At 38.5% G+C, this 13,106-nt stretch overlaps 1 protein-coding gene across 1 annotated transcript in view; it reads right to left on the bottom strand.

Moving 5' to 3' along the window:
* FSHR (follicle stimulating hormone receptor) overlaps positions 1 to 13,106 on the bottom strand; it is a 215,966-nt gene that overhangs the window by 5,969 nt on the left and 196,891 nt on the right. Inside the window, exon 9 of the mRNA XM_066372724.1 lies at positions 429 to 614. Within this exon, the coding sequence (XP_066228821.1) occupies positions 429 to 614 (186 nt within the window). The remainder of the gene's footprint in view (positions 1 to 428; positions 615 to 13,106) is intronic.

Genomic DNA, 13,106 nt, shown 5'->3' with positions numbered 1-13,106 from the left:
TCAGTCTCTGCTGTGGTGTTCATGCTTCTTTCTTCCACAGTTGACTTGGATGGTTTCTAGGACGCTTATGGGGTGCAGAGTTTGGGACCTGAAGGGTAAATCCATATTGGTATGGAAGAAAAAGGGAACAAATATTCATATGGCATCAGCTATGTGTTAGGCACTATGCTTGGTGTTTTTCATGTTATCTCATTTAATATTTGGTAGCTAGTTTACTGTATGAGTAGCTTTCTCCTGTGAACCCATTTTCAAAGAAATTAGAAACCCTCCACAATACTGATGCTTTGATTTGGAAAATGGCTGAGAGCTTTTATTGGGAAGATTTGGCTGCCAGTGGATTCTCTGAATGCCACAGGTAAGTAGAAAGCAGGGGACCAACTTCTGCATTGCAGAAATCCCAAGTAGAGATTGGATATGAGAAGACTTACATTCGCTGTCTCCAGTTGGCAAAGGCACAGCAGTGGCTGGGGTAAGTGAGGCTGGCCTCCATGAGAGCAACAAACTTTTCCAGACTGGGAAGCTGTTTCAGGTTGTAAGTCGACCTAGCCTGTAGCTTCTTAAGATTTTCTAAGCCATAGCTGGGCAGAGAATGGATCCTGGTTCTTGAAATATCTCTATAAGGAGAAAAAGTAAATATAACCTGATTACTATGGGCCTAAAACTTTCAGCGCCATTAGCAGGCAGAATAGCAGACACAGTAGTGATCCTCTTACATGGGTGAGGAGGAAGATTCCAATTCATCCAATACCTTGGGCAGGTCAGTATTAGGCTAACAGGAAATATGGTTCAGTAGGAGCCCTAACCCTTGTGTTCATGGTGGGAAGACTTAGATAAGAAGCCACTTAGAATCCTGGAGATACCCACCTCCTGGCTGATCTGGGGCTTAAATGTAGCCATCTCCCTTTCTATAGTTTCTAGAGCACTAATCTGCATAGGATCAAGGGACTTAGATCACTTCCTCCCCATTATAAAACCAGCTATAAAAATAGTTCTGATGTAAAGATGAGTGGGGTGGAGGCTGTGGTCAAATTTCAGAATGAGAAGAGAACATATTATAAGGGGAAGAGGAGTCAGGTGGGTAGTAGAGGCACCCTCAGCACCAAGTCAAAATGGCAGTATAGAGTAGTGGTTATGAGCAAGGTGTCCACAGCCAGACATGCCTGCACATGCTTCCTGCCTGTCTACCCCTTAGATTTGTGACCTTGCTCAAATTATGTCACTTGTCCATGTCTCGATTTCCTCAGGTATGAAAGAGGAATGACAGTAATCATACCTACCTCAGAGGGTTGTTGTGAGAATTAAATGAGTTAAAATACATAGAGAACTTACTGACCAAAAGACAGCACATTACTGACAGCTATTATCGGTAAGTTTAATCAAGCAATCAATCAAACAATCAATCTCTTTCTCCCCACCTCCTCTCTGACACACTCTCTCAAATACACACAGTTGTTCTTGTTTTGTAGGAGAGTCTGTGCTTGGGTGAACCAGCAGATGCCTACATGAAGCCAGCACAAATGGACAGTTTAACCAGGTCCCTGTCCCTGGAGTGCTCTGAGGTTCCATCCTTTCTGGCAGCAACACCAGTGACGTGGGTGCTTTTCTGGCAGCTCTGTTGGCAGCTGCAACCCTCAAAACAACCAAGCTAGTGGGAGCAAGGAGATTTAAATGGCACCAGCTTAGACCTGTTGGGATCAGCTGGTTGGCCGTGAACAAGTTCTAATGTGGGTGGTGGTAGAAAGCAATGACCAGGATGGGTTCATTTCAGCACCCTTGGATATATTAATACTTCGGGAAGGATAATCGTCTAATGTTTACATTTCCTATAATGTAAAGCAGTGGGCACTCAGAGCAATGAAACTTGGGGGTGTGAGTATATATTTGCTACCCCATATGTTCGTATAACCTGGTAGAAATGACACCCTCAAAACCTTGTTTTCATTTTGTCATTCATTTTCTTGCTAAAAATTTATAGTGTTTGCTATTGTCCAATGAAACCTACCCCTTACTGCTGCCCTACTTGTCACTTCCCTTTTTCAATCAAACTTCTTTTTTTTTTTTAATCAAATGAGAGGAAGGGAGGCAGAGACAGACTCCTATGTGTGCCTCAACAACCCCCATCTGGGCTCATGCTCTGCCCATCTGGGGCTGCTGCTCCGTTGCTCAGCAACTGAGCTATTTTAGTGCCTGTGGTGAGGCCATGGAGCCATCTTCAGCTCCTGGGACCAATTTGCTCATTTGAGTCTTGGCTGCAGGAGGGGAAGAGAAAGAGAAAGAGAAAAGAAGGGGAGGGGGGTAGGAGAAGGGGGAAGGGCGAAACAGATGGTCACTTCTCCTATGTGCCCTGACTTGGAATTGAACCTGGGACTTCTTCACATGCTGGGCCAATGCTCTACTGACACAACTGGCCAGGGCCTCTAATCAAACTTCTTATACTTAGTTGTCCACATTCCATGTCTCTATTTCCTCATCTCACAATCCAGCCCAGTGTCTTCCCAACCCCAAGAGAAACACTACTCACTAAAGTCATATCTTAGTTCTAAACTTGTTGATTTCTTAATTAAAACATGCCTCTTTTCTGAGACACTCTTTATTGACATGGCATTCTCTTGAATTTTTCCTGAGATCTTTTCTAACTTCTTTCTGATTTTGTTTTCTTTCTTCTTTATCTATCCTTTTAAGTATTGAACTTTGTCCAAATTTAGGTACCCTTCTGACTGTATTCGATCTTAGATCCTCTCCACTTCCTTGATTTCACATACCGGGTATATACTGATGACTTTTAAAAGTGTATCCCAGCTCAGATCCTACTTCTGATCCCCAGTCTCAGATAACCAGTTGTCCATCAGACCCCACCAGTTTGATGACTTGAAAGTATAAAAGCTGAATTGATCATCTTCCTTATAAATGTATATTCTTCCTTTCATTTTCCCTACTCAGCAAATGATCCCTCCATATTCTCCTGTTATTCAAGATAGAAACCTGAAAGTCATCCCTATCTCTTTTTTTAAAAAATTTTATTAATTTTAATTGGGTGATATTAATCAATCAGGGTACATAGGTTCAGAGAAAACATCTCCAGGTTATTTTGACATTTGATTATGTTGCATACCCATCACCCAAGGTCATATAGTCTTTCGTCACCTTCTATCTGGTTTTCTTTGTGTCCCTAACCCTCCCCCATCCCCTCCCTTACCCTCCCCACCACTGGTAACCACCACACTTTGTCCATGTCCCCGAGTCTCATTTTTTATGTCCCACCTTTGTATGGAATCATATAGTTCCTAGTTTTTTCTGATTTTACTTATTTTCTTATTTTACTCAGTATAATGTTATCAAGGTCCATCCGTGTTGTTGTAAATGATCCAATATCATCATTTCTTATGGCTGAGTACTATTCCATAGTATATATGTACCATATCTTCTTTATCCAGTCATCTATTGAAGGGCTTTTTTCCATGTCTTGACCACTGTGAACAATGCTGCAATGAATATGGGGATGCATGTGTCTTTACGTACCAGTATTTTTGAGTTATGAGGGTATATTCCCAGTAGAGGGATTGCTGGGTCATATAGTAGTTCTATTTTTAATTTTTTGAGGAACCATCATATTTTCTTCCATAGTGGTTGTGCTACTTTACATTCCCACCAACAGTGGATGAGGGTTCCTTTTTCTCCACAGCCTCTCCAACATTTGTTATTACCCGTCTTGTTGATAATAGCTAATCTAACAGATGTGAGGTGGTATCTCATTGTAGTTTTGATTTGCATTTCTTTAATAGCTAATGTAGATGAGCATCTTTTCATATATCTGTTGGCCATTTGTATTCCTGGGAGAAGTGTCTGTTTATGTCCTCTTATCATTTCTTTTTTGGATAGTTTGCTTATTTGTTATTGAGTTTTATGAGTTCTTTGTATATTTTGGATATTAGGCCCTTATCTGTGCGTTGTTTGAAAATATCATCTCCCATTTATTTGGCTGTCTGTTTGTTTTGTTGTCAGTTTCTTTTGCTGTGCAAAAGCTTCTTAGTCTGATGTAGTCCCATTCATTTATCTTTGCCTCACTTCCTTTGCCTTTGGAGTCAAATTCAGAAAGTGCTCTTTATGGCCAAGGACCATGAGTGTAGTACCTACGTTTTCTTCTATGTAATTTATTGTTTCAGGTCTTATATTTAGGTCTTTGATCCATTTTGAATTAATTTTAGTACAAGGGGACAAACTGTGGTTGAGTTTCATTCTTTTGCCTGTGGTTTTCCAGTTTTCCCAGCACCATTTGTTGAAGAGGCTTTCTTTTCTCTATTATGTGTTGTTGGCCCCTTTATAAAAAATTATTTGGTCATCTACATGTGGTTTTACTTCTGGGCTTTCTTTTTTGTTCTATTGGTCTGAATGTCTATTTTTCTTCCAATACCATGCTTTTGATTATTGTGGCTCTATAATATAATTTGAAGTCAGGTACTGTAATGCCCCCAGCTTTGTTCTATTGCCTTAGGTTTGCTCTGGCTATTTGAGGTTTTTTATAGTTCCATATAAACCTGATGATTTTTTGTTCCATTTCTTTAAAAAATGACATTGGAATTTTGATGGGAATTGCATTAAATTTGTATATCGCTTTGAGTAATATAGTCATTTTGACTATATTTATTTCTCCTATCCAAGAACAAGAAATATTTTTCATTTTATTATATCTTTTCAATTTCCCTTAACAATGCTTTGTAGTTTTCATTGTATAGGTCCTTTACATTCTTTATGTTTATTCCTAGGTATTTTATTTTTTTAGTTGCAACCATGAAGGGGATTGTTTTTTGAACTCGTTTTCTGATGTTTCATTGTTGGCATATAGGAAGGCAATGGACTTTTGTATATTAATTTTGTATCCTGCGACCTTACTGTATTGGTTTATTGTTTCTAGTAGTCTTTTTGTGGAGTCTTTGGGGTTTTCAATGTACAGGATTATATCTTCTGCAAAAAGTGAAATCTTTACTTTTTCTTTCCCAATATGAATGCTTTTTATTTCTTTCTCTTGTCTGATTGCTCTGGTTAGAACTTCCAGCACTATGTTGAATAAGAGTACGAGAGAGTGAACAACCTTGTCTTGTTCCTGATTTTAGGGGAAAAGTCCTCAGTTTTATGCCATTTAATATGATGTTGGCTGATGGTTTATCATAGATGACCTTTACTATGTTGAGATATTTTCCTTCTATACCCATTTTGTTAAGTGTTTTAAACAGAAAATAATGTTGTATTTATCGAATGTTTTTTCTGCATCTATTAATATGATTATATGGTTTTTCTTCTTTGTTTTGTTGATATGGTGTATTATGTTAATCATTTTACATATGTTGAACCATCCTTGTGATTCTGGGATGAATCCCACTTGATCATGATGAATTATTTTTTTAATGTGTTGTTGTATTCGATTTGCTAGTATTTTGTTTAGGATTTTAGCATCTGTATTCATTAGAGATATTGGTCTGTAGTTTTCTTTTTTTATGTTGTCCTTGCCAGGTTTTGGTATGAGGGTTATGTTGGCTTCATAAAATGTGTTTGGCAGTATTGCTTCTTCTTCAATTTTTTGGAAGACTTTGAGTAGAATAGGAACCAGGTATTCTTTAAATGTTTGATAGAATTTACTAGAATAGCCATCTGGCTCTGGACTTTTATTTTTGGGGAAGTTTTTAATAGTTGTTTCTAATTATATTTCCTCCCTGCTTATGAGTCTGTTTAGGCTTTCTGCTTCTTCATGATTTAGTCTAGGAAGATTGTATTGTTCTAGAAATTTATCATTTCTTCTATATTGTTAAATTTTGTGGTATATAGTTTCTCATAGTATTCTACAATAATTCTTTGTATATCTATGATATATGTGGTGATTTCTCCTCTTTCATTTTGGATTTTGTTTATATGAGTCCTTTCTCTTTTATCCTTGGTGAGTCTTGCCATGGGTTTGTCAATTTTGTTGATCTTTTCAGAGAAACAGCTCCTTGTTTTATTAATTTTTTCTATAGTTTTTCTGTTTTCTATTTCATTTATTTCTGCTCTGATTTTTATTATTTCCTTTCTTCTGTTGGTTTTGAGTTGCCTTTGTTCTTCTTTTTCTAGTTCCTTAAGATGTGAAGTTAAGTGATTTAATTGGGCTCTCTCTTGTTTGTTCATATAGGCCTGTAGTGATATGAACTTTTCTTTTATTAATGCTTTTGCTGCATCCCAGAGATTCTGATATGTTGTATTGTTATTTTTGTTTGTCTGTATGTATCTTTTGATCTCTACACTTATTTCTTCTTTGACCCACTCATTTTTTAAAAGTATGTTGTTTAGTTTCCACATTTTTGTGGGTTTGTTTACCTCTTTTTTGCAGTTGAATTCTAGTTTCAAGGCTTTATGATCAGAAAATATGCTTGGTATAATTTTAATCTTTATGAATTTGTTGATTTTTTTTTGTGTAGCCCAACATATGGTCAATTCTTGAGAATGTTCCATGTACACTAGAGAAAAATGTATACTCTGGCACTTTGGGATGAAATGTCCTGTAGATGTCTATCATATCCAATTGTTCTAGTGTTTCATTTAAGGCCAATATTTCTTTATTGATTTTCTGTTTGGATGAATGATCTAGAGCCATCAGTGGTATATTGAGGTCTCCAAGTATGATTGTATTTTTGTTGGTTTTTGTTTTTAGGTGATTCAGTAACTGTCTTATATATTTTGGTGCTCCTTGGTTTGGTGCATATATATTAAGAAGTGTTATCTCTTCTTGATTCAATGTCTCCTATATCATTATGAAATGACTGTTTTTGTCTCTGATTACCTTTGCTGTCTTGTAGTCAGTGTTGTTAGATATAAATATTGCCACACCTGCTTTCCTGTGGATGTTATTTGCTTGGAGTATTGTTTTCCAACCTTTCACTTTGAATTTGTTTTTATCTTTGTAGCTTAGATGTGTTTCTTGTAGGCAGCATGCAGTTGGATTTTCTTTTTTAATTCATTCTGCTACTCTGTCTTTTTATTGGTAAGTTCAATCCATTTACATTTAGTGTAATTATTGACAGTTGAGGGTTTCCTATTGCCATTTTATATATTGCTTTCTGATAGTTTTGTATCTTGTTTTGTTCTTCTCTTTCTTTTATTTTTCTATCATTTGTTTTTGTTTGGTTGTAATCCATATTTTTTTTTCTGTTACTTTATTTTCAAGCCATATACTTCTGTGTTGGTTTTTTCAGGGGTGGTTATCATTAAGTAATGGAAAGCATACATATTATGTTAACTATAGTACATTATCTCAAGAGTGCTTCTGCACTCCATCCTCCTTTGCTAGTATTAATCTTTGTCCTCTCCCCTTTTTTGTTTCTTTGTTACAGACTAACTTTGTTTTTATTGTGATCTTGATGGAGCTTTTACTTGTAGTTTGTCTTGTTTTGTTCTTTGTGTCTGGTTGGAAAACCCCCTTTAGTATTTCCTGAAGTGGGGGTTTTCTGGTGATAAATTCCCTTATCTTTTCTGTATCTGTGAATGTTTTTATTTCTCCTTCATATCTGAAGGATAGCTTTGATAGGTATAGTATTCTTGGCTAAAAGTTCCTCTTTCAGAACTTTAAATATTGGTGTCCACTCTCTTCTAGCTTGTAGAGTTTCTGCTGAGAAATCTGTTGATAATCTAATGGGCCTTCCTTTATATATTGTATTCTTCTTTTCCTTGGCTGCATTGAGAATTTTTTCTTTGCCATTGGTTTGTGCCAATTTCATTATGATGTGCCTTGGAGTAGGTCAGTTAGGGTTAAGATAACTTGGTGTTCTGTTTGCTTTTTGAATTCGAGGCTTTAGTTCTTTCCACAGGCTTGGGAAGTTCTCATCTATTATTTGTTTGAATATGTTCTCTACTCTATTTTCTCTCTCTTCTCCTTTTAATATACCCATTATTCTTATGTTGCTCTTTCTGATGGAGTCAGACAATTCCTGTAAGGCTATCTAATTTTTCTTAATTTGTGAGTCTCTCTCTTCTCTCTGTAGTACCTCTAGTTGCCTGTTTTCTATGTCACCAATTCTCTCCTCTCTCTGGCCTGTTCTATTGGCTAAGCTTGTTATCTCATTTTTTAGTTCATGAATTGAGTTTTTCATCTCTGTTTGATTCATTTTCATAGTTTCAGTTTCCTTGATGAAGTATTCTTTCTGTTCATTGAATTGTTTTTTGAGCTCCCTAAATTGCCTTTTGGTGCTTTCTTGTATACCCCTGAGTATTTTTAGGACTTCAATTTTAAATTCTCTGTCATTTAAATCCAAGGTTTCTAAGCTACTGAAATTTTTTTCTATAGATTTTCCTCATCTATCTGAGCTAGATCACTGTCTTTTGTATCCATGATATTCATTTTTTTTCTTTAATGGCATTTGAGAGTGGTATTGTTAATAACACTAATAAGAGTTGATAAAAAAATTTTTTTTGAGAAAATGTAGTGAAAAACTTAAAATTATATTGTGCTAAGTGGAATAAAAATACATAGAATGGAGGGCCTGGGTTGGGGTAGAGGGACAAAGAGGCAAAAAAAAAAAAAAATAGGCAAGAACTCATTAAATTCTGCAAGGAAAATATTTGGATCAAGAATAAAATAATTTGTTTGTAAATGATGGTTCATTGAGAAAAATAGTGTAAGAGAAAATAAAAAAAATAAATGAAAAAATACAGTGAAATATGAAAATTCTTTGTATTAAGTGGTACAACAACTATAGAATGAAGAGCCAGTGTTGGGGGAAATGCTAAAGAGATAAAAAGCAAAGTAAAAAGCACATAAAATGCCACAAAGAAAAAATTTCAATCCAGAATAAAATAATTTGTTTGTGGGTGAGATTCGAATGAGAGAAAAAGTGAAAGAGAAAAGAAGAAACACACAGAGAGAAAATAATTGAGTTATTTGTAATGTAACACTCATAGGAAAAAAAGAATGGAAAATGTAACACCTATAAGTAATAACGTTCAAATGAAAAGAATAAAACTGAAAGAGGATAAAATGACCAAGGTGGAAGGAAATAAAAAGATAAAAATTACAAGAAAAAAATGGAAAAAGTTATAAAGACTGTGGATTTTTCCTGGTTTTGAGAAGTTATCTTCTTTCTTTTCCTTCTTCTCTATCTTTTTGGCTAGTGGCACTGTACCCCAGGTTCTGCCCCTGTGGCACTCTTAGGCAGAGATTTGCTGTTGTGTTGCTATGGTGATGACATAAACTAGGCCTCAGTCCCATTGGTAGGTGGGGCTTGTTAGGGTTTGTAGGCTCTGATGATGAGAGAGTCCCTTTTCCCCAGAGCCTCTCCCCAAATCTCTCCTTCCTGAACCAGCAGCCTGGGACCCAACTGTGAAGTTGCCTCAGCCACTGCCTGGAGAGCAAGAGGCTCTAAGAGCTGCCAAATCCCCCCTCTATCCCCACTCAACACAGGGTTCTAGGTAAGGTTTTGCCAGCCAGAGCTACCAGCATAATCCAGCAGGACTGGGAATTGATTGCCTTTCAGCTGTCTTTCTATGAGCCTCCAGGCATGTCTAGTATGCCTCAGCACTCTGCAGGTCTGCTCTCCAGAGGCTGTCTGCAAGCTGCCTGCGCACCCTTCTCCCCACCACTTCCACAGTTCTCTTGCCCAGGAGTGTGCTTTGTTAGCCTGTATGGCTGGTAGAGGTGCTGTGCCCAGACAGGTTCGGGTGTAGGGAAGCCGGCTTTTGTGTACTTCCCATGTGCTGTTGTTTGGGAAGCCACGATTATTCAGAAATTCTGGTCACAGCCCACACAGAGGGTCACTAATGACAGTCTCCAACCCAGCCTCTCTGTCCAGGAGTGTGGGCACCCATGCCCGACGCGCCAGGTGGATCCACTCACACACTGCCCTCACTCACCAACCAGGATACCGGGAGTAAATAAGGCAACTGCTCATCTACCTCTCCCGGGGTCTGCTGTTTGTGTTAGCTCCGTGTGGGCTGAGCCATGGGCACACTCTCTCCTTAGCTTGAATGTCTCTGCCCTAGCCCAGCTTTCTCTGTGCCCCCAGCCCTCGTTTTCTCTCAGTTTCAAGTGAAAGCAGCCCTTGCTCAGGTCAGTGGGGAAAGCAGAATACTCCGTTCTCCGTTTTATTTCCTTCAGAGTGGGTATATTCAGCCACCTTTTCACCAATCGTACCTTTGTTTGATGTATGTGTATTTCAGATGCTCCTGAGATTGTTTTTCTGTCTCTAGTTGTTGAATTTGTTGAAGTTTCAGGGAGAGGTATTGGGAGCAATCATCACGGCGCCATTTCTCTGACGTCACTCCCTATTTCTTATCCCTCGCTTGGAAACAGTATTTTTTCCTCACAAGCTTAACTTTTACATCTGTTTTAAATCAGTCCACTCCACTACCACACTTCAGTCTATGTCACCATAATCTCTGCCTAGACAAAGGCAATAGTCTCAGAACTGTTATTCTTATGACCATTGTATTAGTCAGGGTTCTCCAGAGAAACAGAACTGATAGGACATGTAGAGATATAAGAGGAGATTCATTATTGGAATTGGCTCACGTGATCATGGAGGCTGAGAAATCCTACCATCTGCAAGCTGGGGAGCCAGGAAAGCTGGTGGTGTAATTCAGTCTGAGTCCAGACACCTAAGAACCAGCAAGGTCACTTTTTTTTTGTATTTTTCTGAAGTTAGAAATGGGGAGGCAGTCAGACAGACTCCCGCATAAGCCTGACTGGGATCCACCCAGCATGCCCACCAGGGGGCGATGCTCTGCCCATCTGGGGCATCGCTCTGTTGCAACCAGAGCCATTCTAGCACCTGAGGCAGATGCCATATAGCCATCCTCAGTGCCCGGGCCAACTTTGCTCCAATGGAGCCTTGGCTGCCGGAGGGGAAGAGAGAGACAGAGAGAAAGGAGAGAGGGAAGGGTGGAGAAGTAGATGGGCACTTCTCCTGTGTACCCTGGCCAGGAATCAAACCCGGGACTCCTGCACGCCAGGCCGACACTCTACCACTGAGCCAACTGGCCAGGGCAGCGAGGCCACTCTTAAGAGTCTGAAAGTTTGAGTACTGGAGTCTGATGTCTGAGGCCAGGAGAAGATGGATGTCCCAGCTCAAGAAGAGAGCAAGCAAATTTACCTTTCCTCTGCCTTTTTGTCCAGTTTAGTTCCTCAAATGATTAAATGGTGCCCATATTGGGAAGGGTCAGTCTTCTTTACTCAGTCTACTGATTCAAGTGCTAATCTCTTTTGGAAACACCCTAACAGAAATACCCCAAAATAATGTTTTACCATCTATGTGGGCACTCTACTGTCCAGTGAAGCTGACATATAAAATTAAACATCGCGATCATCTTTCTCTTCAGTATAGTTTTTACACTGCAGATTGGGTTATATTTTAGAAGTGCCAATCAGATTGTAGCTTCCTACTTCAAACTCTCCAGGGATTCCCTGTTGTCCTCCCGGTGAAGTACAAAGCACCGGATATATGTCAGTCATTTGCCTGTTTTCTCTCACATCCATTCTGAGCCCTTCTCTGTGCTCTGTTCTGTATTGCAGGAGGAATGACCCTGTCAGGTCCATTTTCCAGGTACCATCAGCTTTCAGATGTTGCTGGTGGAAAATTCGAGGGTGGAAGGAAGAGTAAAAAGTTAGGGCATTTCTCATCCCTCCTCTGCCTCAGACAACAGCTCCTCTATGACTCTAGCTGGCATAGGACAGGTCTGCTGAGCATCCAAATTCTACCAGTTGCCCAAGTTCTTATGCTATAGTAGGACCTCATCCTCACTTGCCCCTCAACCCTAGAGTTAGTGTTGGCTTTCTATCATTGCTAATCTCTAGACTGCCAATCCACTGCTGGATATTTAGGCAAATTTACATTTTCAGAGCTAATGATTACCTTTATGTATGTAATACCTATATATATTTATTTCACTTAGTACACTCCTTGTTAGATGCTAAGAAGATCAAATTTGTCATTACTATTGTTCAAATACTTCTGTATGCCTAGTGATTTTTTTTTTCTGTCTTGTCCTGTCACTACTGAGAGAAGAGCATTAACATCTCCAACTATAATTTTGGATTTGTATACTCTTAGTTTTTTAGTCAATTTTTTGTTTTAATACATTTGATGACAATGTTTTAGGTACACACAAATTTAGAATGTTTCGACTTTACTGGTAGCTTTCTTTATATCTGGTAATGTTTGTCTTCTAACTCTTCCTAAGTTTTTTCTGATGGCCCCTTGATTTTCATCTGTAGGTTGCTCTTGTTACCTAAACTCAATTCTTATGCTCAACTGCCTTCTTATAATATCTACTCGGATGTATAATATGCAAATTAAGCTTTTGATATTAGCAATTGAGCTCCTGATTTTTCCTGAAGGCTTATTCCACCTACAGCCTTTTCAGTCATTCATGCAAAGATTTGAAGTCATCCTTGACTTCTCTCCTTCTCTCTTACCCCATGTACCAACCCTTAGCAAAATATCTTGGCTTTACCTTCCACATGTATCTGGAATTTAACTACTTCTCATAACATTTATGGCTATCACTATGGGGCAAAAGTTCTGGTGTTCCAAGGTTTCCTTCCTAGTTCTCTCCTGTGTGTTATAATCCTTCAGGGCTGGGATCCCTGGTGATGAGCATCTGATCCATGGACCTCTGTCCCTGTGATGAGTCTTCACTCTCTGCTACCGATAAATCCAACTTTCCTGGCCTGCTTGCCACTTACACTTTTATTTGTTCCAGAGCTTCTCAATGGTCTCTTCTGCTCTAGAAATCTCTCTAGTTTCTCTCTTCACAGTTGCATTCTGAACAGTCTGCTACTGACACTCACTCTGGTCTTTGTGACCAAGTTCTTATTTTATCAGGCATTTGGGTTCCTCTTTTTTCCCTCAAATATGGATGGTTGCAAGACTTCCTGTTTTCTCTAAAACAGTTCAAGCCTTCTTCTAAGAAATGAGGTGTAAGCATAAACAAAGTTTTTTGGAAACAATTTAAACCAGGACAACCATTATCTACCATGAACATTTTTCATATTTTCATAAAAGCAAGCAATATAAAACAGAAGACTATTTTTTTTAGTTATGCCCTTTTCCCTTAATTTTATAACATACAAAATCATATTAATTGAAGAT

This window comes from Saccopteryx leptura, chromosome 3 (assembly GCF_036850995.1).
Source record: "Saccopteryx leptura isolate mSacLep1 chromosome 3, mSacLep1_pri_phased_curated, whole genome shotgun sequence".
Classification (NCBI taxonomy): domain Eukaryota; kingdom Metazoa; phylum Chordata; class Mammalia; order Chiroptera; family Emballonuridae; genus Saccopteryx; species Saccopteryx leptura.
Note: the sequence above shows the minus strand (reverse complement) of the source record. Positions and strands in the feature narration are given on the sequence as shown.